Source organism: Oreochromis niloticus, linkage group LG18, assembly GCF_001858045.2.
Source record: "Oreochromis niloticus isolate F11D_XX linkage group LG18, O_niloticus_UMD_NMBU, whole genome shotgun sequence".
Lineage (NCBI taxonomy): Eukaryota > Metazoa > Chordata > Actinopteri > Cichliformes > Cichlidae > Oreochromis > Oreochromis niloticus.
Window position 1 is genome coordinate 13,412,746 of NC_031982.2, and position 26,649 is coordinate 13,439,394.

The following is a 26,649-nucleotide window of genomic DNA, read 5'->3' on the forward strand; positions in this document are numbered from 1 at the left end:
TAGGAATTTGTGCTCTCTTGAGTTCATATTTGATTTTAGGGACAAACAACATTGTTTGGTTGATTGAAAGTTTCCACACAGAAGAGTGGGAACTCTTCCAAGAAAACACATTAGCATAGATCTCTTGATATCAGTCATTATATCCATCCTCAAAAAACAGCCTTATTTTATTTCATTCCTCTTAAAAGAGCAGCACATTTTTATAAACAGATAAACGACTTTAAACTAGAGACAAAAGGGAAAAAAAGACCCAGAAACAATCTCACAGTGCATCCTGAAACACACACAACCGCAGGTTAGCCCAGATTAAAAATTAATCCTTTTGCAACATCACACTCAGGCTGAAGTGTGAAAGTCTCGCATGAGGCTAAAGGTCATTCTGGGTTGATCTGTCGCTCAGATTTAGCTCTTCACAGCCACTGGCCTTTTCACTGCTTTTCACTGGAACTAAGCAATCATTAAGCTGAGAGGAAATACTTTGAAGTTAGGTTGAACTTGAAAGTCGCCTTCTTTCTACACTCTTGCTGTGAGTTTTAATAGATTTCTGCAGTCCCGGGGTGCATCTGTTATTCTGTGTCCAAAAAACCCCCCCAGTGGTGAAGGAAGATTACATGCCCTCCATTTATAATGATAAAGTGATATTTTATTGATCTCTGTAGAGAAATGTTCTCTTTGCCCGACTTTAAAAAAAAACAGAGAGGTTAGAGAGCATAAGCAGCTGCAGAGAGCTTGAAGGGTTTCTGTTGTTGCTTAAGGCCTCTTAAGGTTGGGGGCGGGATCTGCTAAAACAGGAGCTTGAACCTAGATCTTTTGGTCAGACTCTGCCTTTCTGCTGGGTTATCCATCAAATTTACGCCTGTTCTTTAACTGCATTTAAAGAAAAGCATTCCACTGTGTAGCCTACTACTTCTCCCTCGTGCAGTTGTTTGTAAATGGAGACAATGCAGAGAGAGAAAAGAAGAGAATAGACACATAAAGTCAACCTTGGGTTCTGTAAATGCATAAAAAGACTGTAATAACACTAGAAAGGCTTTTAGAGTGCCTTCCTCTGTGAGAGAATGAGGATAAATAAGGAATGTAAGAGGAGATTAGACTGTCTGTATTCTCCTCACACCCCGTCTAAATTATGATAATGTACTCAGCAACATGGACACATTTCAGTGTTTAAAGCAGGACTAATAACCAGCTCATCTTGTGTCAGAGCTTGAGTGGCAGCAGACGCCCACGCTGTTTTATTTTTTTTTTGTTCTGAACAGCATCACTTCAGCAGAATATGTCCTATTAATTTGAACCCTAATGAGATCTGCAACCCGTCTGTTCTCACCGCTTTTTCCCTTCACCGCAGACGTTGACGACTGCCAGTCCGAGCCTTGTGCAAATGGAGGCACTTGCATCGACAAGATTGATTCCTTCCTCTGCCTTTGCCTGCCCAGCTACGGAGGAGACATGTGTGAGAAAGGTGAGAGGCTGGTGCACACACACACAAACACATACATGATTAAATAACAGATTACTCCGAACTGTGTGAAAGGAATTATTTTGCAGCCTGTGTTTGAAACGGTGCTGAACTGTAATTCGGCACATTGTTGTGTGCTGGCCTTTTCACCGTTGTGACGCTTGCTCTAAAAGGTTTGTTGCTAACTGTGCTGGTGGAAATAATCCTGATCAGTGTGCCGCATCTGTTACTGTCGTGTGTCATACCACAATATCACAAGGCTGCGTCGCTTTGCAGATATCAGACAATGTATCTGAGTATCACAGGGCTGCAGGGTGACAGATACTGACTGAATTTGGCCATGCACGTAAATGCACAGACTATTTTCAAAGCGTCAGTTAATATTTCCACCGTTTTTCGTCAGCACCACACATCCACACTTCCACAGGTTTGTGTAGCAGGTGATAAGAATCCAAAAACTTCTTCTACTGTGTGTGACGTGAAACTAATGTTGATTTATCATTTATGACTAGTAATTGTCATAAATGCAGTAATTGTTTTATGTATGTTTGCATAAATGCAACATTTAAAATCGGAAACTGGCATTTTTGATGTCTCTTGGTGGATATCATCTGTGCCTTACTACAGATGATATTCAATTCAATTCAGTTTTATTTATATAGCGCCAAATCACAACAGTCGCCTCAAGGCGCTTTATATTGTAAGGTAGACCCTACAATATTACAGTGGAAGTGATTTTGCACAAGACAACTCAGTGGATAATTGTCTTGCAATATTTTTGCAGAAATATTTAGATGCTTTACACTGAAATTAGCAATACAACTGTGTAAAATATGCACAAGTTACAAGCATCATTCAAAACTCTTCTTCACGTAAAGTACAAATGTATTAGCATCAAAATATGTCTAAAGCAAAAGTCCTTCTATTACACATTATAAAATCATATAAAGTATATTATTCATAATTATGAATACATTAATAATAATCTGGGGATAGGAATACCATTTCCTGATGCTTTAATAGTTACACCTTGCCATGTTATGTTAAAAAAAAACCCAAACAGTTCCTGATGATTTGAGCTTATAACAACCAGTGTTATCCAGCTGGAAGAAGCCGTTAAAAAACAGGTACACTGTGGTCATAAAGGGATGAGCACACCCAGCAACAATACTCAGGTTGGCTGTGTCGTTTAAATGATACTCAGTTGGTAACAAGGACCCAAAGTGTGCCAAGAAAATATCTCCCACTCCATTTACACCATCATCCAGCAGCCTGAACTGTGGAGCCAAGGCAGGATGGAGCCATGCTTTCATGCTGTTTACGCCATTCTCTGTAAACCATGGGCAGCACGGTAGCACGGTGGCACGGTGGTTAGCACTGTTGCCGCACAGCAAGGAAGTCCTGAGTTCAATTCCACCATCAGGCCGGGGTCTTTCTGTGTGGAGTTTGCATGTTCTCCCCGTGTTTGCGTGGGTTCTCTCCGGGTACTCCGGCTTCCTCCCACCATCCAAAGACATGCAGCTTGTGGGGATAGGTTAATTGGATAATCCAAATTGCCTCTAGGTGTAAATGTGCAAGTGAATGTGAGTGCGAATGGTTGTCTGTCCCTGCGACAGACTGGCGACCTGTCCAGGGCGTACCCCGCCTCTCGCCCTATGACAGCTGGGATAGGCTCCAGCGCCCCCCGCGACCCTGAAAAGGATAAGCGGAAGCGAATGGATGGATGGATGGATCTGTAAACCATAAAGATGGTTGTGTGTGAAAACTCTAGCACATCAGCAGTTTCTCAAATACTCAGACCTGCACCAACAACTATGGCAAATCAGCTTTCATCCCCATTCTGAGGCTCAGTTTAAACTTCAGCAGGTTGTGTTGACCACGACTACATGCTTAAATGTAGCATGTAGTCGGCATGTCAGCGTTAACAAGCAGATGAAGATGTGTAGCTACTAAAGTACGTTTGTAGATAATAGCCAGTTTTTAATGACCCCAGGAAGGGTTGTTGTTACCACAGAAAAAAAGATGCTGATCTGGATGCATGCAAGAAAACCTTACTTATAAAACACCTTTGAAGCATAAGTTCAAAGTGCTTAAAAAAATGAATGTGGGAACAAAAAAGATAAAGGAGACTGAGAAGATGATATACAGTATAAAAGTAAAAAGAATAAAGTGGACAGCTGACAAAATGTTTTTCAATTCTTAAATAAAAAGTCAAAGGAAACAAATGGAACAGCTTGTTCAGTCCAGAGGTTCTCCTTGTTTCCAAAAATTGTGTTAAGTCAAGGAAAATTGGTAAATCAGGAAATACGTGTCACAAAGCTGGGGACCAGAGAAGCAAGCCAGGGAAGTCAACTGAGCAGACGTAAAGATCTAACTATAAATGTGAACTTAAAATAGTTTGATGCAAGCAGTCTGATATAGAGAAAAGAAGAGTCTGTGTTAGGTCATCAAAGCGGCAACAATCAACCACACAACCACAAACAAAAGCACTGCAGCCTTGTGCAGGGTGACAGATACTGACTGCATCCCCTGTGAGTACACAGAGACACACACACACACACGCGCACACACGCGCGCACACACACACACACACACACACACACACACACACACACACACACACACACACACACGATTTCCTAAGCTTCAGTTAATATTTTCATGAGCATGTGCATCATGAAACACTGGAAAAAAATCTGAGTGTTTGTGTGGTACATGGTGCTAATCACCCACATACAACTCTCTCAAACTCACTCACACACACACACACACACACAAGCGCTGATTCATCTCTGCACTGGTCTCGGACACCTCCAGCTACAGATCCGTCCTCCTTGTGTGTGTGTGTGTGTGTGTGTGTGTGAATGTCGTGCACTAGTTGTAATGAGGATTAATGAATTTCTAACCTTTGCAGTTATAAATGATTCTACGGGCCTTTGTGTTATTAATGAATACCAATAGTGCAGAGAAAGAGCCACGTGTGCTGAGAATGGAAAAGAAGCCTGTGTATAATTACAGTTCATGCATTTAGCTTCTGAAGATGCCCGAGTCATATATTTTAGTCTTTTTTGCTAAATGGAAGGAAAAAAAACGAATTTCTGCTTCCTTATACAGACTATAGCATCTCACATAGCGTGCTGTATTTGACTATGTTTAAAGAAGAAACGATTTTAACTCTCCTTTCTCTTTACAGATGTTGAAGGTTGTGAGCACGGCTGGAGGAAGTTCCACGGCCACTGCTACAGGTAAGAATCATGGAAAATGTAACCAGCTTACTGCACTGCTCTGTGCCAGTTTACTCAGGAAAAATTAGTAGAGAGAAGTTGTAGGAATGACAGGATACTGACAGAGTCTCGATGCTGCTGGTGATGGAGCAGAGTGAGACATCCTAGATAATATGGATGAAGTCGAGGGGAGATTCAAGTTAATTTGTATCAAATGATAACAATAGTTGCCCCAATGTGCTTTATATTGTAAGATAATAGAAAGAAAACCCCAAAATCAGATAACCCCCTGTAAGCAAGCACTTGGTGAAAGTGGGGAGGAAAAACTCCCTTTTAACAGGAAGAAACCGCTGGCAGAAGCCGACTCAGGGAGGGGCAGCCAGTTTTAGCCAAGTCATACTTTAACCATACATTAATATAGTACTTTATTCTGCACCTCAAACAATTCGACATCCATGACCAGTTTAGAATCACCAGTTAACCTGCGTGTCTTTGGACTTTGGGATATTCCAGAGAACGTGGAGAACTCAGCAGGAAAGGAGAACATGCAAACTTCTATTAGCATTAACAGAAACCTTCTTGGCGACAGTGCTCCACTCCACAGTGCTGGTTGCACATTTTGAGCATCCTCAAAGTTTCATATAATGAGGTTAGAGCCAGATGAGTCAAAAGGGCAGGCTTTGGCCACCTTCTGACACTTTTCTCCACTCTTAGCTGTTAATGGTGTCACTGAGAGCAGATAACCTTAATATGCTGATCTCAGGCATGCAGCAAAACTTCTTTCTGGGAGTGACAGCTAAAACAACTCTAAAACAACTTGTTTCAGCCAAACGATGAGCAGAGGAGTCCAGTATAAGACAGACAAGAATTATTATTTTGAACTGTGAATTATGCAACACTACTCTGGCAGAAAATATTGTGCTGGAAATGAGCACAATAGGTAGGCAGATTAACTTGGAGCACATGGATCATTAGCGAGGAAATCTCCTCCGACGTGCTTTTGACGGAGTTAAAGTAGAGACTGAACACGGGAGATTAGATGTCTCATTTTAAAGTTGAACATCATTTAAATCTTTTGGGAAGCATAACATGTGAATCAAATCTGCTTGCCCCGTGTCGTCCCACAGGTACTTCACCCACAGACACACCTGGGAGGATGCAGAGAAAGACTGCAGAGAGCACAGCGCCCACCTCAGTAGTGTCGTCTCTGCTGCCGAGCAGGAGTTCATCAACGGTATGTCTGACGGGTGATTTTGATTTATTCAGTCATAATCTTTTGAAAGAAAAAGAAGGAGACAATCAAGACAAATGGCCAGAATTAAACCCAACACTCTTAGGAAAAAAATATTAAAGTAGAACAAAGTATTAATATCATACATCACAAACAAGGGGCGTGAAATCGAAGCTTGAGGGATAAAAAACAATAAAAGGTAGAGTGTGAAAAAAAACAAGAAGAGAAAGCAGCAAGTCACAAAAAACATGATTCACAAATTAGATTATACGGAAAAGAGGGAGAAGGTGGCGGTGTGGTGCTATCAGATACATAAATAAAGATCTTACAGAAGCAGTTAAATAAAAGGAAGCCGTGTACTGTTCGTTCCAGGTCTCGGTCACGACAACGCCTGGATCGGTTTGAACGATCGCACAGTGGAAGAGGACTTTCAGTGGACCGACACCAACGATTTGGTCAGTGATCACTTTTTACACTTCCTGTTTTCAGACTGTGAAAAGTCATCGTAATAAACCAGCTCAATAGGAAACACAAATGAACAAATACCTTTTCATTTAAAGCTCACAAAATCTCATTTGTGTAAAAATACCACTTTTTTCCCTTTTCACTTAAAAATATGACAAGAATCCCAGCCTGACTACAATTACAGATGAACTCAAATGCAGCTGAAATCTGATGTTTGCTGCTGTGCAGGTTTACGAGAACTGGAGGGAGAGCCAGCCCGATAACTTCTTTGCAGGTGGCGAGGACTGCGTGGTGACCATTGCCCATGAGGACGGCAAGTGGAACGACGTGCCCTGCAACTACAACCTGCCCTACATCTGCAAGAAAGGCACAGGTACTGTAACAATGCTCAGCTCGCTAACAAAACTGAGAAGGTTCAGTCTTTTCAGATTGTTGGACAGGGAAGGACGTTCCCTATCAAAGATTCGCCTGTCTTTACATGATTGGGTTTTCTGTGTACTTACCAGCTGGCCACCAGTTCTCATGCAGAAAATCAGTAGTTGGCTACACTTCACAAGTTGCTTTTTTGCTCTATAAAAGGTCATCGCTGCAGACGCTCCAAAAATTGACAAAATGCACGAGTGAAGGCTGAGATTCAGGCTAAAACCTGTATTGATTTTTGAGAGGAATATCAATCTAAATCTTCCTCTCATTGGCAGCTCTTTTTCCCCTGGCCCCACTTACACTTGTTCAGGCAGAAGAACTGAAACTGCAGTTATTGTCCTGCTCTCAAACGCCATGTGAAATTCCTACAAGCTGTTTTTTGTCAGGTTTTCTTGATACTTACTGTACTCAAGCCTTTCCTCTGGGATTCAGTCAACCTAAATGTGAAAGCAATGAGATCACATAGGCTCGGGGAAAAAAAGAAAGAAAAAAGAAAGGAAAAAGCTCACTGAAGACATGGAAGATCATCAAGAGGCCTTAGAAAAGGACGGGGAAGGATAAAGGAGGACAGGGGGAGAGGGATTAAGTCATTTGAGAGTGTTTGTTTGTCTGGCTGTGGTCTCATGGCTCTGTGGTTTGGCTGTAGTCCCTGTCTACTGCAGAGACTAGCCCCTTAAAACAGCTCTTTCTGTCAGCAGATACAGCAACAAGGCTGCCATCTAGAGGCAGCGCACTCCTGCAAATAACGACCTTCACGAGTTATTGTTGTGCATATTGTGCGATGCTTTTATTTACTATACATTAGCACTTACATAAAAAATATGCAATGACTGCTATAATGGATATTTATTAGTGTGTCTCTTCTAATTAACATTGAATAAACTCTGGATGTCTCTTCAGGAATCCAGCCTTTTTTGTATGAGTGATATGAGGCTTCTCTGTTTTGTTTGTAGTGTTATGCGGGACCCCACCTGCGGTGGAGAATGCCCATTTGATAGGTCGGAGGAGATCACATTATGATATCCATTCAGTGGTGCGCTACCAGTGCTCTGAAGGCTTCTACCAGCGCCACATCCCCACCGCACGCTGCCGGGCCGATGGGAGCTGGGAGCGACCCAGGATCATCTGCACAAAGTGTGAGTGGTCGCTTTAAACTGAATGCATCATGTATGAGGAGAAAAAAAAAAGATTTTTCCCCACATATTTTACAGACTGAGTAGAAGTTGAGACGTAAAACTCCTTTTTACTTTTTTATTTTACAATAACGTTGCTGCGTTGTAGTGACTTTGTAGCTCTATAATAACGATTGTGTCACCAATAACACTTTTTTATTTGTTTGTTTTCATGCCTTGCTGCTCACTTACAAATTCAGAGGGTTCTCCAGGTTGTTGTTTTATTGAGTCCCTTTTGTCATTACAGTTTCTCTGAACTGGTTGAGCAAATTTCATGAATCAATTTTGTAGTTCAGATTGATTTCCCCCAAAAACTATATGCATATATGCAGGAAAATGTTATAGCGGACACACAAATGAGTTTAACACATTGAAAACCTTTAATGCAGGTGTCAAATGAGGTTATTGTGTCAGACACGTTAGTGTAACTACAAAGGCAAGCTCATTTGACGGTGAGTAAAACGCAGTGGTTAGATTCACAGTGGACTCCTTATCAAAGCTTTTACCACGTACAACAGTATATCACAGTAATGAAACAGTGCATGAAACATCTTCTCACACACGTCTGTTTGGTCACAGTTTCTTGTTGAATGTATTTATCTCCATATGTCTTGACTGTCATCTGCACTTTTACGTCTTCCTATATCGCGTCATTTTTCCCTCGCTACACATCCTTACTCCTCTCCCAGGGGTACGCTTCTGCCCTTATTCGTGTCTGAGCAGAGTGCTCTATGCTCACAAATCATGTCTGTGGCACTCTATAAACGCTATAAATGTGCGTGACAATACTCATAATGCCTGTGATCTTATTTTGGCAAGTAGAGCCCGTAAATGATGACTTACACAGTGAAATCATTGAAACAGACTTTGGAGAGTGAAATTCATAGTTGTGAGACAGAGACAGAAGATTAATTGTTAGTCTGAAAAGAAATGCTCTCTTTCTGTTGTGCACAAGGACACTAAGTCAAAGCAACTGTAAAAATCTTGGATATAAATATGACCACACACACACACACACACACACACACACACAACAACGCAGTAAAATATGATTCATTTAAAATCAGTGAAATTACAATCCGAGCAGCTCCTTGATGATTTCATCAAGCCTGATAATTAGCATCAACCAACCTCAGAGCTTTAAGTCTGTTAAGTATCATTCATTAACTCTTTCCCATCTTAACAAAGGTGACTCACTAATAAATAAAGTACCAGCTCATATTAGGCTTTTGTGTAGCGTTGAAGAGTCAGCTGATTAGCAATAGGAACCTTCAGCAAGGAAATATATTTTGAGTATTTGAGTATTTATGGTTCAAGTACACACTTAAGGTTCTTTGAGAGCAGATCATTTAAGAGTAAGAAAATATATGCAGAGCTTTAGGCAGTGAACAAGAGATTTTTGTGTACAGTGCAGTAGTTGTGCACAGTGACAAGTGTGTTGTTCATCTACTACAGCTCATATACAACGTGTCACCATTTCCTCCCCTCTGCAGCTCGACGACTGCACCGGTACCGACGCCATCACCGCAACCAGCGCCACGACCGCCACGGCCACAGGAGACATGGAGGAGAGGGACACAAGGCCAGAGAGGACGCACACAGCTACTACTGAACCAAATAATACAACATCCACAATGCCTAGGTGCTAACCATGGCCCATAAGGAAAGACAGTAGATCACAGCATTTTCCATTTTCCCTTCCCGCTTCTAACCACAAACCGTGTTCTCTGCTTAGCTTTACTCCCCCCAGTGAATAAGATTATCCCCATAATCTAACCTCCATGCTTTTTGATGCTTCTTTTTATTTTCTCTCTGCTTTCTTTAACTGAGGTCCATGCGAACACTGACTTTAGCACCGCCCTAACATCCTCCATCCCAAACAGTAACTCCTCCACTCGTCTACAAACTATAACCTTCTCTTGGTCTGTCAGCCTGACAGCAGTGTGTGAACGTATGCATGTAAGACAGAAACTTAGAGGAGTGCCAAGTCACTTTTTTGGAAAGGTTTGCTTGTTCTACATGAAAAAAGTAACTCATCTTAGTATTCTGTTTACAAAGCACAGATGTAATTGATGCAAGATAGTCCTGGTATCCCAGCTTTTTGTACGTGTACTGTAGCTGTTACTTTTCCATAGAGCACCTGAATAGCTGGTCTCTTTTACTCTACTGACGTGCTTTTTTTCTAATATCTGTTTGTGAAATGTTACTATTTATTATGAATCATTTGCTAGTGAACATGCTCTCTTTTTCTTACTTATCCTTTAGAAAGCTGACGTAACACCATTTTTCTATACCAATATGTAAGTCCAACAATCAGTCGATAACAAAATTAATCATTTGATTGCCTCTAATCTCTGTACTGTAAATATTGTGATGTGTGTTATTGGCTCAAACCTGATCAATAGCTGGACCTTGTCCAATCCGATAGACTCCCCAATCCCCATAAGCACTCTAAGCTAATGTATACGTCCCATTGACATAGTTTGTGTGGGTGGGACTACAGAATAATTTGACATAACCACTTGATTGTACCTAATTTGCACGGCCATATTTACACGATGGGTAGAATGTCACTCTTTTTCGTCTTTTGTCTCTTTGATATTTGATCTGTTATCCACTTTTTTTGGTGTTATGACTTTTTGTCCTGCTGTTGTACTCCATTCTTAATAAAGCGAACAAAATGGACAAAAGTTCTGCTTGTCATTCATGCCATCAGCTGTTTTTCACTTTCAAACTGAGCGTAGTTTTGCCACGAGGTCATGCTCGACCCAGAACCTGACCAGATCAGTTAATCTGAGTCGGGGGTTTTTCCCCTACTATTATCTCTCTATTTTGTTTTAGCTCCATAGTGTAGTGCAAGCTAAACCTCAGTTCCAGCTAGAGACAAAAACGCACTTTGGAGTTAAACTAAGAAGGGCATCTGGTGTAAAACTGTGGAGCTACTCGCTGTGGTGACCCCTTGCGGCAAGGGATCATCTGACTGTAGCATCTGGATTTTGTCAAAAAGAAGTTATGCTTAATGGTTAATTTAGGCAATAGATAAACTGAGGGGCAACATCAGGACTCAGTACAAGATGAATACAGATCATTTAAAGTGAATTTTGCATGCTATTGAGTTGAAAATGATCATAAGTTTTTCACTTCAAAATACTTTAGTCTGCGTAAAGTTACAGAATCCTGCAAGCTGCTTTGTAACCCACCTTCACAACAGCTTCCTGTCATGCTACGTCTGACTTAAAGTGCCTGTTCTCTTCTTCTCTTCTGTACGGTGCTTTTGTTGATGCTCTACTCACCTGAAGTGGCAAAATATCTTCTTTTGCAAAGGTGGCCCTGAGTAAAGTACACCTCCAGGAGCTGTTCAGCTTTTGAAACACATACTATGAAGTGCCCAGCGGGATGTTTTTGGCGTGATGTTGATGCTAGAGGAGGTTTGGAGCTCTGCAGTTATTGATTCAGCAGAGCATTAAGACTTACACGGTATGTGCCTCAGCACTCGGCATGTAAACTTTATATTGTCTGCCACTATATTCGGCTGATTTGTTGCGTTTCCCAAACATGTCTGCTTTGCAGTATCATCGATTACACTGAAATATCAGTTTCTTCCTATTACAGTAGCAAGCTTTTTAAAAACGACCCATTGCTTCAATTACAGAGCCGGACGGTATGGCTGGTCATGGCTCTACCCTAATGACTGAGAGTCAGTTGGTGGGTCCACCACTTTATAGCACACTAAGCTGTTTTTAATAGACACTCATGTTGCAATAAGATAAAGCCTACAGGGTTAGGGTTAAGTTTATTTGCACTGTGTTTTCTAAAGTGTGTAAGTGTATAAAATACGAACTTAATCTGAGTACACAAATTGTGACAAAGACAAAAAAAAACAAAGAAAAAACTCAATGATCAAACTTCTTGTACTGTATTTCACGTTCACCTCTGTGTCCTGCATATCCTATTGTATGTACACAAAAAAGGGAAATGTTCTATTTACCAAGTCAAATGACACTTTAGCAGCCAAAACATGTTTTGTTTTTTGAGCCATTTCCTGTGGTAATCTGTGAGGCCGCTGTGTCTGACAGCTCACCTAAATCCAGGGTTCACCTCTTATCAGTCTGATAACTTGAGCAGTGCAGTAGGGCACAATGACATCACCAGCTGGAGAAAACACTGACAGCTGCGGAGACGTGACTGCAGAACCCGTAAACCACTTGGTTCGGGAAAAAGTGCGTTTGTTTAAGTTTAGAAGCTCAGACGTGCTATGCGAGTCATAAATATCCTCAATATTTAGCAAAGGAAAAGGTTAATGAGAATGTAATTTAATCAAACACTGACATGCACAGCTAGCTGCGAGAAATCTGTGTCCCATTTTTATAATACAAAAATAGCCACAGTTCAGCGCTCCAGTTCTCAAACTGTAGACAGAAAGAATGAGCGTGGTAATCATTTAAGTCGTTTATTAAGCAAATACACAAATTCCGTGTGCTTCCTTTCCCCGTTTCACATGACTGTAAACTGAATATTTAGCTTGAAAAATGACAGTCTGGACTTGGAGTGGACTGGAATAGCGATTAGTATCTGTCTGATTTCTTTATATGCTCCAGTCACACGAAGGCTAGACCACAACGTTGATCACCAGGTGGGTTTTTCTTCTCCAAGCTGTCAGCTCGAGTGAGTCATCTCCCTTATCAGCAACTCTTAAGTTATTCAGCCTGCAGAGGATTCTGCTGATATTCAACATTTAATATACTCACACTTAGCGTGGGCTGTACTTAAAAAAAAAAAAAAAAAAAAAAATATATCACAGGAGGGTGAAAGTTGGAATATTCAAGATCAGAAAATGAATCTGCAAACTTTGTAGCTTTGGTTTAGATTTCTGTATAGAAAAAAAAAAGGGACTGAATCACTCTCCGGTGCTGTGCTGCTGACCTGCATGATTCAGGTTAGTTGAAGTTTTGTGACGATACAAACTGGGTGTCTGCATGAGTCACCTGAACGCTGTGCGATCTGATCACGGTCCTCACCTCCATCAACAGCCTCCTTATCAGGGTCCAGAAGTCCATACAGGAAGTGCTAGGTGAGGTGACTGATTTTTTTTTTAACAGTTGACTCAGAGAGAGCAATGTTTTTTAGATTTCCTCTGGGTTTTAGGGATGAAAAATGTGTGCATTTAATTCAGTGCGTGCCCCAGTAAGCATTCCTCACCAGTCCGTGGCTTGTGTGTGGTCTAGTTTTTCTTTTTCTTGCTGTTGGATTGTCCCGCAGGAACAGGTTTCATAAAATAAGCGGGGTTTGTGTGGCAGCGCAGGGCCAGCAGTGCCGGTGCAGCAGCGAGCAGCGCATTGAGGGCGATAACAGGCAACCGTTTGTCTGCTGGGACTCGGTACGTGAAGGGAGTGCGGGAATGCAGAGATGCTCCGATATGGCACCACTGGGTCTGGAGGGAACAGTGAGTGAGGGGGGAGGGAAGTCAACATGAAGCTTTCCATTTTTCCTTTTGTTTAAACGAATATTAACCACAGCACAAGATGAGACAACCACAGTTACCTGAGCCATGGCGCCAGCAAAGAAGATGGTCCAATCCAACATCCAGCTACATCCAGGTGTTTTCAGACCGTAGATGAAGACCGTTAGCAATGGCAGTGCGTAGAATAAGTACACCAGCATCTAAAAGAATTGTGCACCGAACAGTTAAACAATAAACTACATACTAGTTTAGATTCAACTAAATTTGTGAGTCTTCTGTCTCCAGACTGACCATAACCCTGGGAAAGCCAACTGGGTCTTTGAGGTACGGCTCATACTGATAGATGTAGGTGAAACATGTGTCCAGAGAACAGTCCAGCACTACCTGCAGCACAACACGAAGAGAGAGTTAAGACTGGAGCGCAAACAGAAGCGCAAGTACCGACACATAGAAAAGGTCTTGTTATGTTTCACTTACAAAGCCTCTAAACACAGAGAAGGCCATGGATCCCAGTAACAGCAGTGAGAGAAGCAGGTCAATGGGTCGAAACAGCAGACTTTTCTTCTGCTCTGCAGCGATCTGCTCGACACAGAAATGTTCACAGTTGATGTTGGTGCTGTACATTTAACACCGTGCAGGTTATTTTCACACGGGCACTGGAAAACTGAACGTGTCTGGAGATTACCCAGCGGAGCTGCCTGTGAGAACACAAATGTCTAACACAGTCAAACTGGATATTAAAACAGCCCTCAAACTGCCTGCTCCCCAGTGGGAAGCCTGTGTGATGTCCCACTGAGCTCATGTGGGAATAAATAAGGTAACTGTGTGGAAAATTCACAGCAAGCAAGAGGGTGTTACGTATCCTCCAGCACCTCCTGAACCTAACAGAGGTTTTCCAAGTAATAAAAATGCATTTCAGGTGGAATAAATATTATTGTGGGTACAAGTTAAAAAGGCCAACTGTGAAGAAATGTCCCGAAATGATTTTTCTGACACCATCTGGAGTTTATGTGCAAAAACAACAATTTTCTTCCCCCAACACACATACACACACTTTTTTAAAGTACAATTCTATGTCATTTGGATCCTTGGATTTTCTTCTGCTCTATTCAAATTTAAATCAGTCCAACTGTCATTTATGTAGCGCCAAATCACAACAACACTCAGCTCAAGGTGCTTTATATTGTGAGGTGAAGACCCTAGAAAGCCATGAACCATAACAAAGAGAAAACCCCAACAATCAGATGTCCTCACACAGTCCACAAAGGTGCATATCAGGTTAACTGACGAGTCTCAATTGGGTGTGACCATGAATGGGAATAGTCTGTCTCTGTGCTAGCTCTGTGTCCAGGTGTACCCTGCCTTTTGCCCTATGACAGCTGAGTTAGTCTCCAACCTTTAGCATGACTCTGAATTAGATAGGTGGCTACAGAACTTTAAAGTTTAATGCACTACAATATACACAGATATGTAAGCTGTAGCCAGATTCTGACTAGACTACTCTTGGAGTATATAGTGTATACTGAACACATGCTGAAAGCGAGAACTTTTTACCTTATCTGCTGTGATGATTTGCATCTCTCTGGGTCTGCTAAAGAGCAGCGAGGCTGCCCAGAAAGGCGCCAAAAAGAAGGGGACATTCCTCCAAAACGCTGGTCGAATGTTGGACCCATACTTGCCTGAACAAATGAGAACTTCATCAAAACACACGGTCGCAAGCAACTGTGCCGATCTGACCAGACTGTGTTCGTGCTGCTCTCACCAATGACCACTCCTGGGATGTGAACGATCTGATGAGCGATGGAGGAGCCTGCCCACAGCAGGCCCAGGCTACGATATGACTTCCTGCAAGACAGAAAGTCAGAGGTCTCACTAAAGCACAGAGATGAGAGACTGTGACGGCAGCGGCAAAACCTACCCAGAGAACATGCGGTGGATGATAGTGAGGAAGAGGATGAAGTGAACGACGCCCTCCCAGTAAGACATCATCAGCGCATAGGCAGTGCTTAGATGAGGCTCACCCTGAAGAGAAAGAAACATCCAAACTTTAACATTTAAACTTATGAAAGACAAAAAAAACCAAACCCCCCCCCAGTGATCAGTCTTGGAGAGAAAAGCGAGAGGTTACCATCTTTATGTAGAAGCCCATGAAGCCAGAGATGAACCCATCCTGCTCTAAAGCATTGGTCAGACCCACCAGGCAGGTGAAGGAAAACTCTGCAAACACTGCAAACAGAGAAGCGCTGAGAAATAACAACTCTCCACCTTGACTTTACTCATTTATATGAAAGCATGTGTGTTTGTGTGACTGTACCATAGAACAAAGGGTCCACTTTGGCCTTGTGCCGCACAGTGAGGAAGAGGAGGAGAAGAACAGACCCCAGGATGACCGTTCCCATCCCCAAGATAACCAGAGGCCTGAGGACGAGATGAGACACAACTAAATTATTCTGGAGAACATTAACCAGTAAATCAGGATCGATGTAGATAATTAATTCTCTTTAAGCCGCTTTATTATAAAACGACAAGTCTTTGAATAAAACTTAAACTTCATTTTGTGCTTTATAAAAATTAACTTGAGATCAGTGACGAGCGACGATACTTTAAAATGATCTAATTTTGCGAAATATCGCAGCTTTCGCCACAAAAGGAGGACGTTTAGATAGAGGGTTCAAAAAGATTAACATTTCTGTTACTTGATTATTTTCAAAGCTTTCTCGGCTCTTTAATGGCCAGTTTCTCTTTGGTGAAATTCAAAAGCTCGGAGCAGTGTGGGGATGTAACACTGATTGATTAACACTCATTAGCGTGGGCGATATAGCCTTGGACTCCGTTAATTTAGATTTAGATTTACTTTTTAAGAGTTTATAACGGATCTCTTAAGTTCACAGCATTAGATTTTCCAGCCTTAGTAAATCTTTTTTTTCTCCTCTGGGTAAACACGCCCTTTTCCCTTCAGGCTGTGGGCCGCTTCATAAGCCTATTAATATCGGCGGCTTTACCATGCCTCCACACAACAGGCCGAGATTAGAGTGAAACGATCCGACTACACACACACTTACTCTTGGAGCGCTGGGCTGTTGTTCATTGTGTATAAAACTCCAGGTGCCAGGAGAGAAAGGAGAAAAACGCTGATTTCCGGCGGTGGCCTCATTCTTGTAAACGTGCTGTTTGGCCTCTAAGGTGAACTTTAAAAATGTTCCACATAAAAAAGAAATCTGTCCCTCCTAAGCACGTTTCGCAGCTGTGCACCGAGTCATGTTAAAGCAGCGCCCTCTGCGCTGCCGCTGAACGCAGGAGATGATTTAAAGCAGCGTCACGTTGCCTTTTGATCTGTGATGAAACCTTCAGCTCCAATAAGCCTGCTGCTGTCCTGCAGGTGTCAAAGTTCACATCGGGCAGGAGGCACCTCTAATGAGAGAACATTTAAAGGGAGAGCAATGCAAAGTTCAGATAACGGACCGCTGAATCGCTCATCATGCGCAAATATCGCTCTTTTCCTCCACGTTTTTCATTAAATTCTCTGATCTGTCATTAAATGCGTCTTTTAAAACATTCACTCAGTCCTTGTATAGACTGCCACCTGGTGGAGGATGATCCCCCATTTCAGTTGTTCCCCCCTTGAAGTCATTTTAAGTTCAGTTTTCTGTCTTTTTGCTTTCTAATCATGCTGTTTGTAGATACGCTGCACCAGATGAGTCTGTACAATCCAGCTATTCAAGTCACGTGATGTCAGGGCAAGCGTGGTCTTTAGGGTCTGCTTGCCCATGGGGTTCGTTTAAGGAGCCATCTGTGCTGTTTGGTGTAAGATTAACTCCTCCATCTGATGTCTCCAGTCTCGATTAGATTGTGGATTAGATTTGATATCTTACAGAGAACATAAAGTTCAGAACAAAGATTATGTCTTTTAGGTCAGGTCACTGTTTAAAACTCACAATCAGTGTCACATTTTTACATAGCTTCTGTTTCTTTGTAAAGCTCATTGTGAAGAATGCCTACACCTGCGTTACACAACACCATCTCATGGATGAACAAGGGTGGGTAAAGCAGGTCTACATCCAGCGCACCCTTATCTTCTGTAACAAAGCTGCTGAAGAGGATTATGCTGCTGTTGCCTCAGAAACTTAGTCACCAGTGGAAAGAGAGCACAGAGAGGGGTGGGGAGTCCACGCAGAGAGTAGAAACAGACAGGCAGGCGATACTACTGAAACAACCCTTCACACACACACAGCACCAGCTATTTTTTTCTTTTTTCTTTTTTTTCTTTAGGCTGACACAGATTTTTTTTTGAAAACCTGCCACCATGTGGCATCCTTTGATTATCGGCATCATGACAGTAAACACCTCTCTAACCGTCTTCTACTGGGCCTTCATCCTGGGCGACGCTTACTACAAGTGGCTGATGGAGCCAGAAGACAAGCCCAAGAAGGTGGTCACCCCAGCTTGAGGGAGCCAATATGGATCTACCTGAATGAGTGACTGGATGTTATTTGCTTAGGAATAGTCTGCTCAGCTTGTAGTGCTTACAGTGAATTTCTGCTTCTTTTTTATGTATTGATTTTTTTTTACCTGGAAAAGCCTTGGATTCCCATTTTGAACTGAAAAATAACCTAAAGCAATCTGCAAGTTGATGAGACGAATCATTCTTACAGGTAAAGTGTCAATTTATCTTAATACTTATCACATTTTCTCATCATTTTATTGTGTTTTAGTTACATTTGTTGCTTGTAGTGTGAATCAGCACACACACACACACATACACACACCATCCGCAGGCAACAGGTCCTTCAGGTGACGCTAAATGAACCGTTTAAGCTTTCTGCTGACTCGGTGAAAAGGTTTTGGTGGTGACAGTGGCATGAGTCAAGCAAATCCTGTTAGGATTAGTAAACTACTAAACACCACCTCTAAACTGGCACAGTTGGTGTTACTTTCGTAACAGCCTCATCCTGAGACACATTCAGAAACCCTCGTCTCATCTGTCGTTTGCATCTCTCCTGAAAGCTTATTTTTCACTCTTCCTCCTTTTCGTTTTTTTCTCTATTTTTTTTTTTTTTTTACATCTCTCCACAACATGTCGCATGTCTTCTACTGGGGTATGCACCCAGTCTCTTGGTTCATTCTTTTCGCCAATATAGCCGTCACGGCCATTGAATGGAAGTTTCTTGCCGCTCAGTTTTACAAACTTAACTGGAAAAAGGAAGAAGAACAAGCCAATGCCTAAAATCCTGGCGGAAACCACATCCTGATGCTGCACTGAGAATATTTGTGAGGATAAAAATATCTCTCTCCATATATATTTATTTCTCTCCTGTTTAGCTGCCCAGATGTACAGAAAAACAAGATTGTGTGGCTTTAGGCTTGTTATTAAAGGGCAGCCACGACGCAACGCTAACCTTCTGCTGTGTTTTTGTGGTTATTTCCAGAGCTGCTTCTGTACAGTTCACCCCAGAATTCAAAAACGAAAAACCAAAAGAATCGTCTCAAGTCTTCGCTGCAGGCAAGTTCATTTTGCTTCCCTGTGACACTCCAATGCAGTGCTGTCTTCCATGTCATCTCTGCCATTTTCTCATCTTTTGTCATATGAACAGAGCTGCTCTCTGGCTCTTTATCATTTTTACAAGAGTCATTTATAAAGAAAAATAAATTAAGATGTGCACTTTTTCTACCTGTGATGATATCATGCTCTGTTAGGGAGCAAGAACTCATTCATGAAAGCGTTGTTTCATGTTAGTGAATTATGTGACATGTCACAAGTGCCATATTGTGTATGAGATCATTTGAAAGTATCTATAAAGTGATGCCAGTCTGGACCTGAGTGAAAGTGGGTTCACTGTAATATACATATCATATCTTTATGCAATGGGCTCATAGAGGACCATAAGCCTCTTTGGCATATTACTGTCCACCTCTCCTCGCTCATATCTCTAATCCCCACAGATGGAAAGCTGATATTGCTCTATGACAGACTCAATCCTATTAACTCCGTCTGTCCTACATTCACTTCTCCTCTGTCTCACTCTCCTGGACCGAAGACCCTCTGTGCAAAAGACGAGAAGGAGGAATTCTGGGATTCAAGTCTAGACCAAAGATTAGAAGAATTGGCACATGGGTAGTATCAGCCTTTACTTGTCAGCTGAACTACATTTCTGTAGAGCCATTTTATGACAGGGAGCTGTCACTGCTGAGAAACAGTACTCTCAGTTTCAAACCATCCGCACATTTCCACCTGTCACTCATCCTTCCGACACCCAGAAGATGTTGAAAATGTTCTAATGCTCAGTTTGTTTCCCTCCTCCACCTCCTCTTCCTCCTCCTCCTCCTCCCTGGTGCGCCTGTATCACCTGTTCTCCAAACTTTCACAGTGCAGGAGTGAAGGAGCGCAGATCTGCAACAAGACAATAAATCTTTCATCACCCAAAGAAACAGCCCCAAAGCTTCAAAGCTTTCTGTGAGCTGACAATACCATAAAAAGAGTTTCAAAAACCGGCCAAGACAAAACATGAACCGGCAACCAAATGTGTCCCTGAACGCCTCAGGAGGAGCTCTGCTTTCAAACTTCACACAGTCTGCGTTTGAGCTCCGGCAACTCCTCCAGCTGTCTAGAAGGAAGGAGGAAGAGGAGCAGGAGGTGTATTTTGTGGACTACATCCCCCCTGCGAGAGATGCCATAACTCTCCCACCCAATGTAGTCTATGTAATAGTTGGGGTGGTGGTGATCATAGTGGCCACCTACGCCATAGTGGGACACCTCATTGATGACCTGTTGCATGACCTGGCAGGTAACCCCAGGTGGACACATCCTGAACTGATGCCGCCGTGTCCACTCTGGCATCTGTGTTTGTGGTGTCCTTTCTGTCCCTGAGCTCTTGTGAATCAACATTTGATCTTTTCCTTGTTTTGATGACAGTTTCCTTCATGTTCACCCTCTGGTTTGTGGACAGGATAACCTTCCCAGTGGTGTCTGTTATTCTTTTAAGGTGAATGTCAACAGCTGATCAAATGGCTGCTAAAAAAAAGCCATCTTAAGGGGGCGGTCAATGTTCAATTTCTGCAATTCCACAAAGTTCCTGCTTTGGCTATTTAATAACAGTGCAGCAGAACTGAGATGTGCTCATGTTCAGATCCAAACACTTCAAAGTGCCCCCCCCCCAAAAAAAAAGAAACAGCATCCTCTATGCTGCAGTTTGTCATGCATGACAACTGAAGTGAATCTAAACCCGGTGCAATGCGCCTTTAAAAGAAACACAGAGAAGACATAAAAATAAATCATTTTAATTCATTTCAAACATGTTGTTTCCTCTTACAGACTGGATATTTGGCCCCAAACCAGTGGAGGATGATTCAGAGGGAGGAGATGCAGAAATAGAGGAAGAGAGGCGACTCAGCGTTTCCAGCAAGCTGGTGGAGGAAGATGAGATCAGAATGGAGGAAGAAAAAGAAGGCCAGCTGCCTGGTTTCCACCAGGGAGACGCAGGCCGCTGTCGTCCATCCACCCCTCCCCTGAGAAGCGCCATTGCTTCGTCATACCCTGGAGAAAAAAGGATTTCCACACATAGTGTGACCTTCGCCTGCCCCGTATCCCCTTACGTCACTTCCCTTTGAGTTTTTTCATCGCAGCAGTTTTTATTACGTCTTAATCACAGTGCAGTGATCAGTGATGTCCTCGCTGTAGTGATGCGGAGGCTGAGGCACTTTTGTTTTATGCTGGTGTTATAGTTAGCGCGCAAAAAACGTACAAGAAAATGTTGTTAGTAAGCACGATCCATACTGTCAGTCTGTTTCTATTGGACCATCCTGACATTCGTTGTCCAGTTTCTCGTGGTAAAAACTGTAAACAAATTAAGTTTCAAGTAAAAATATCAGTTATGTTAATAACTTAACTTTACATCTAAAAATGTTCATTGAATACACACTGTGTCCAGTTCGTCCACAAGGCTAGACAGAAAGTGTTGTGAAATTGCAAAAAGACCTGTCATGTTACATGTGCTTGTTATGTGTTTCTGAAGAAAACACACATCACTTCTCCTGGTGTTGGACTAAGCTTCTCCCCAATAAACAACTCAATAATACACGCTCGTTCCTCCTGTCTTGTTTGCTTTCATTAATCCATCTTACCTTCTCCTAATACCTGCTTGTGTCCAGGGTGATGACCTTGTTTATAAATGCAGAGGATTATTGCACTTGAGCATATTAAATACAGCTCAGTGATGTAAGATAGATAGATAGATAGATAGATAGATAGATAGATAGATAGATAGATAGATAGATAGATTGATTGATTTCTACAGAGAGACAAACAGGAAGTTTGTCAATGAAAACCAAATAAAAAGTTCCTTCACATGAGATACAGCTTTGCATTTATTTTAAATCTTACGTTAGTAGTCATTAGTCACAAGCTGGACAGTTGTGAATTAGAGGATCTTCACAGCTTCCTTAATTCATGCAAACAGTTTCATTCACGATTTCTTGAATTTTGAGTAACTTTGCTGTTGTTACAATGTTGACATTGGAGAATGTGATCTTTCCTCCTGATCTCTTTGTATTTTGCACAGAACGTTCTGTGCGATTAAATCTTTGTGCCGGCTTCTTAATACAGCGATGACCCACAGATATTAACTGGACTCGCAGGCTGACAGCAGAGGCAGCCAGACTGCGATGGACAGCTTAAACGTTCGTCACAAAGAGGAAGATGGCACGGTGTTATTTGAGTCATATATCCCTCCTTCTCGGGATGCTATCCACCTGCCCACCTACGTCCTCTACTTGCTCATAGCCGTCTTCATCGTGTTTTCGGTTCTCTACGCCATCACGGGCCACCTCATCAAAGACCTCATCCATGACTGTGCAGGTTTGTTACTGTACCGCTAGCTTTTTAAAGACCAGAATAATCAAACCATAAGCTACTGGCAACGCTTCTCTCTGACATCTGTCTCCTACCCTCTCTTTCTGTACTCAAGACTGCCTGTTTGGGGAGCAGCCTGCAGAAGTGGTGGTGAACTACTGTGAGGCCAAGGATAAGTTCATGGCAGACTGGTCCCCACAAACCAGCCCTGAAGTAGAGGCAATGGCCCGGGAAGAGGAGAACAAGATGATTGACAGAGACTTTATGAAATCCCCTGCCATCTGGATCATCTCTACAGAACCACGAGGGGCAAAAACAGGACCCCGCGTGGTCTTTGGGAAAAGGACTTGAACCCATCAGAGACTTGCTGTCGTTACAGACCTTCTGTATGTGATGTGAATGTATAAATATCTAGATGGATGATGAAGGTAAAGAACCATTTCTGTGTAAGGCTCAAAATAGATTATTCGATTTCATTTCAATATTATACAAAATAGGATTAAATTTAACATTAAATATTTTAGTATAAGCCTGTGTGTCGATTTTTTTTAAATGTATATGTTTTGTAACATGTACATGTGAAACTGATCTATCACGTGGAGTATTAAACAACTATCATGGGAAAGTAGCATTTTGTAGTTCTTAAAAGTCAGGCCATGAAAGCAATAGTACAATTACATTCTTTTCAATAATAATAGTGATTTTTCTTGTTAACAATAATGATCATTATTATTATTTTTAGGTAGCCTCAGGTGGTCTTACTGCTGCTGAATTTATTTATTGATTATTTCTGTTTGTGTTTATTTTCAGCTTTTTCACGTTCAGTTTGAATAAGCTGTAACTTTGTAACTACTGTACATAAATAAACCGAGCAAAAGGGACAGGGCAGCTAATTTGGCGGCAGACATTTTAAAAGAGAATATTTAGCTGCATTTAGTAAACAGGACCACCCCTTTTGCATTTAAGATGCAATGGTAAGCGAGAAAAGCACCTCCTGTGGTGAGATGCATGGCACTGCACGCTGAGACACTGACGTGGTCTAATGTTATTCCAAACTTGCAGTTTCTCATTAAGTTTCTCCATTTAAATGTGAATGTAACTGCCTCTCTTTCTATATGTAATGGCCGAAGGCTTCAGCGGTCCTATAAGGACATCTAGTGTCTGCTGTAGTCATTGCAGCTGAATATTATTACAAACCGGAAAACCTCACAAATTAAGGTAATTTATTTAAAAAAAATATATAGAGAAAATATGAAGTTGATCTTCAGAATCTTCGATTTCAACAATTATTACTTAAGAAAGTGAGAAGTAGCTGCACTTTATTCTGCAACATTTCTCCTTTATTTTCATGTATTTATTTATTTGAGAAAGCTCTAAACTCACTCCACACGCTTTAGAGTTTTCAGACCTTTTCACAAACGTATTCTACATTTCATAGACTATTTAATTTCTCATAAGTCTAAAGATCAGTCGTAGATTTCAATGCAAAATCAATCAGTAAATAAATTAATAAAAGCTTTTCCAGTTGTCTGTAAACCCTCTGTGTTCCTCTTTCATGAGACTCTCGGTTCCTTGCTATAGGGATCAATGATCAATTTGAAGCTTGGCTGCACTGTTCTAGGTCACAACCAGTTTTAATGTGTCAGTGCACACAAAGATCCACCGAGCACTAAAGAAGCCCAACCTCAGTCCAGGAGAGGGCGCTGTGGTGGAAACAGCCCTGTAAACTGCGTGCTGCCACGTGGAACTTGATGGCTGAGGTGGGGTGGTTTTCTAAGTGACATCCAAAGAGGCTCCTGAGGAGGCAGTAAACATTAAACATCTTTACTCTCATTTTTGTTCCCCTATCAGCTGAAATTAGAGAGCATTTGTCCTTCAGCCTGGAACTAGAGCTCCATCTCTTTCCTGATTATTTTTGAGAGCAAATTAGCTTCACATTAGTTCTGTGACTCCTAACAAGATTACCAAAGCTACATCCGCTCCGCACATTCACTTGCAAACAATGCCACAATCTCATTAACTCTGTCCCCCTCTAATCCCTTCACCCTTTCAGAGCGTCCCTCCACCACCATTCTCCTTAAACAGATAAAAGTGTGGCCAGTGTCTGTAGCTGTGTGGAGTCTAAATTTGCTTTGTCACTCAGGTTGAATAAAAAAAAGGAAAAAAACAACAACAACCCAACAATCCTATAATAAGCCGTAAAAACAGAGCTATAATCAGTCCCAGCAGACTTGAAAGCATCCTGAAATCACTTTACTGAAAATAACTGAGTCACTGTGATGAGAATATTGGTTCTGGGATTAATATAATCTGAAGGTTACAGCATGGTTAGTCTATAATTCAGGATTCTGATCTTGAAATCATTTGAATCTCTAACATTTATTTCATGCGTTCCTGGAAAGGCCTGCGCTGTTACATCTGATATATTACATCAGATAAATGAGTGAACGTAAACTCGCTTCCAGCCCATCAGTAATAAGAAATCATATCCATCATTTACTGTTCCAAAACGACTTCACATCAGAACCAAAAATGCTGTTTTATTGCTATTTATAATTTCAAATATCTATTGCTTTCACCATTGTTCTCCAGAGTTTATTATTCGTATGACTGTATGACAAAGAGCAGAACCACAGCATAATTAATATTTAACACAACTACCGCGCAACAGTTTTGCTTTGAAAACAGGGAAACCTGCAATTTCCAATTAAATCAGTAATGTAGGCTACACATCACTGCTAAAGAAGGCAACCAACCCTGTGGTGTCTATATCTTTAAAAGAGTGGGTATATTCCTGCCCCCAGCTGCTCTCCTGGAGGGCTGAATCAACATTAGTGGCACTCTCTTGTGTGGGCTCGTAGCATCCTTTGCTTTTCATTTTCAGGGCGCGCATCCTCTCTCTCTCACACACACACACGCACACACACCCCCTCCAAGCCTGAGCGGTGCGCGATGCCTCGGCCGCTGCGGATAGCGTGCTCCTGTGTGGATGTGGCTCATATACTCAAACAAAAATGAGTGATGTACGGCTGATTTGAACGCAGAGATGCTTTCCGGCATGGATGCCCGTTAACTGACGGAATAGCCTTTATGGAGTGGAGCTCATCGTCGCCGGAGCAAATCTGGGGAGAGTCAGAGAGGTGAGGTGGCTGATTGTGTGCGGGGGGACACCGCAGCGGAAGACGGATGCTTATTTGGCATTTTTAACAAAAACAGGACTCCGGCGATACAAACCGCGGTTTCAATCAGAGCACTGACTGCTGCTACAGTCAGACCATTTTAATTATTTTCTCTCACTTGATGTTCACCCCATCATCCAGCCTGGATAAAAGGCCGTTTTTCTCTCCTCACAGGGTTACTCTATCACACACAGTAGCCGCAGATCGGAGAATAAAGCTATCGGGGGTGATGCAAATGTCTCTCTGTGATTGCGCATGTGTCCATTTATCCTTACACGAGCTACATTTGTAAAGGGGTTTCTGATGGAAGATGCCATTAAAGACGCGGTGGTTCTGACCTACTTTGCAGGAATAAACATAAGCTGCATGCACCAACTAGGCTGCTTAAAGGGCTCATCGGTGCAGGTGGGCAGTAGGGCCCTGGAGGCGCTCAATGCAGCTGTCCTAGAAGTAAGGCTGAATTCCTCCATGTACGCCCACCAAGTGCTTAAGAGATGAAAGCTTGACTTTCATTAACAAGGGATGGTTTTTGATAACCACTCATCACAACCGTCACATAGCTCAAATTCTCCATCGTGACCACACCATCTGACCTATATCTGCATTAAGGGAACAGTTGTGTAAGACAGTTGTGATTTGGATGTGCTGTTTACCAAAATACTACAGCATGTATACCATTTGTCCACCTGGTGAACTTCTAAAACCCTTTGGCATGCATACAGCTGTCTTTACATTTACTGACCCAGCAGCTGTCAGGGGCATTCCCCATGAAGTGGGGGAGCACTGATGGGGCAGTAGCAGTTGGCCTAATGTTGGGCATATTTGTCTGTATACTGTTTGGGTGTTGACCCATCTCTCTGCATCTTACTGCTGTTATTTCTAACCTGATTAGGGGTAAAGGCAAACACCCCCTCCGTTGAAGCTCAGTTGAACTCTGACCCCGTGGCTCCTCTCTTCTCTCTTCTCTCCCCTGCTGAGACTCCAATACAGAGGTGCAAATGACATCATGCTGTTATACTGAAAGGGCTTTTAGTGGCTTTTAAATTTCAGGAAGAGCTCTTTGTTTTTAAGGGCACGCAGTAAAACAGAGAGACTGTTTTGTGTGATGTTGGAATGGATCTACTTGTGTAGGTTTTCACTCTTGTTTTGTCTGTTTATATTCATTCAATGCTGACTTCGCTTTTTTTGGCCAT

At 42.1% G+C, this 26,649-nt stretch overlaps 5 protein-coding genes across 8 annotated transcripts in view; 4 read left to right on the top strand and 1 right to left on the bottom strand.

Annotated features, from left to right (window-relative positions):
- LOC100704480 (neurocan core protein) overlaps nucleotides 1–10,661 on the top strand; it is a 50,609-nt gene extending 39,948 nt beyond the window's left edge. For both annotated transcript variants that reach the window (XM_005476182.4, XM_003437962.5), the window contains exons 14-20: nucleotides 1,346–1,459; nucleotides 4,650–4,701; nucleotides 5,808–5,914; nucleotides 6,284–6,366; nucleotides 6,605–6,749; nucleotides 7,753–7,935; nucleotides 9,465–10,661. In XM_005476182.4, coding sequence (XP_005476239.1) covers nucleotides 1,346–1,459; nucleotides 4,650–4,701; nucleotides 5,808–5,914; nucleotides 6,284–6,366; nucleotides 6,605–6,749; nucleotides 7,753–7,935; nucleotides 9,465–9,583 — 803 coding nt within the window. In that variant the 3' untranslated portion in view covers nucleotides 9,584–10,661. The remainder of the gene's footprint in view (nucleotides 1–1,345; nucleotides 1,460–4,649; nucleotides 4,702–5,807; nucleotides 5,915–6,283; nucleotides 6,367–6,604; nucleotides 6,750–7,752; nucleotides 7,936–9,464) is intronic.
- Nucleotides 10,662–12,176: 1,515 nt separating this feature from the next.
- Nucleotides 12,177–16,977, bottom strand: tm6sf2a (transmembrane 6 superfamily member 2a). Its single transcript, XM_003437961.5, has 10 exons — nucleotides 16,495–16,977; nucleotides 15,747–15,850; nucleotides 15,561–15,658; nucleotides 15,351–15,454; nucleotides 15,195–15,277; nucleotides 14,987–15,111; nucleotides 13,910–14,011; nucleotides 13,724–13,816; nucleotides 13,513–13,632; nucleotides 12,177–13,402 (listed from the first exon to the last, which is right to left on the bottom strand). The coding sequence occupies exons 1-10, from the start codon at nucleotides 16,584–16,586 to the stop codon at nucleotides 13,193–13,195; spliced, it is 1,131 nt and encodes a 376-aa protein (XP_003438009.1). The 5' UTR covers nucleotides 16,587–16,977; the 3' UTR covers nucleotides 12,177–13,192.
- Nucleotides 16,978–17,248: 271 nt separating this feature from the next.
- Nucleotides 17,249–21,507, top strand: LOC102076330 (uncharacterized). 3 transcript variants are annotated; one of them, XR_001223938.3, is made up of 2 exons: nucleotides 17,249–18,084; nucleotides 18,859–18,895. XR_001223938.3 is itself a non-coding variant. In XM_005476183.4 (2 exons), exons 1-2 carry the CDS (start codon nucleotides 18,063–18,065, stop codon nucleotides 21,035–21,037), a joined length of 318 nt encoding a protein of 105 aa, XP_005476240.1. In that variant the 5' UTR covers nucleotides 17,529–18,062; the 3' UTR covers nucleotides 21,038–21,507. The 3 variants fall into 3 exon arrangements, 1 of the variants encoding a protein (XP_005476240.1); XM_005476183.4 differs by lacking the exon at nucleotides 18,859–18,895 and adding an exon at nucleotides 20,742–21,507 and having other exon boundaries at nucleotides 17,529–18,084; XR_001223939.1 differs by lacking the exon at nucleotides 17,249–18,084 and adding an exon at nucleotides 18,091–18,700.
- A 193-nt stretch (nucleotides 21,508–21,700) lies between these two features.
- Nucleotides 21,701–22,902, top strand: LOC100694464 (uncharacterized). Its single transcript, XM_003438183.5, has 2 exons — nucleotides 21,701–22,283; nucleotides 22,393–22,902. The coding sequence occupies exons 1-2, from the start codon at nucleotides 22,091–22,093 to the stop codon at nucleotides 22,626–22,628; spliced, it is 429 nt and encodes a 142-aa protein (XP_003438231.1). The 5' UTR covers nucleotides 21,701–22,090; the 3' UTR covers nucleotides 22,629–22,902.
- Nucleotides 22,903–25,134: 2,232 nt separating this feature from the next.
- LOC100703940 (myomegalin) overlaps nucleotides 25,135–26,649 on the top strand; it is a 48,135-nt gene continuing 46,620 nt past the window's right edge. Inside the window, exon 1 of the mRNA XM_005476191.4 lies at nucleotides 25,135–25,417. Within this exon, the coding sequence (XP_005476248.1) occupies nucleotides 25,368–25,417 (50 nt within the window). The 5' untranslated portion in view covers nucleotides 25,135–25,367. The remainder of the gene's footprint in view (nucleotides 25,418–26,649) is intronic.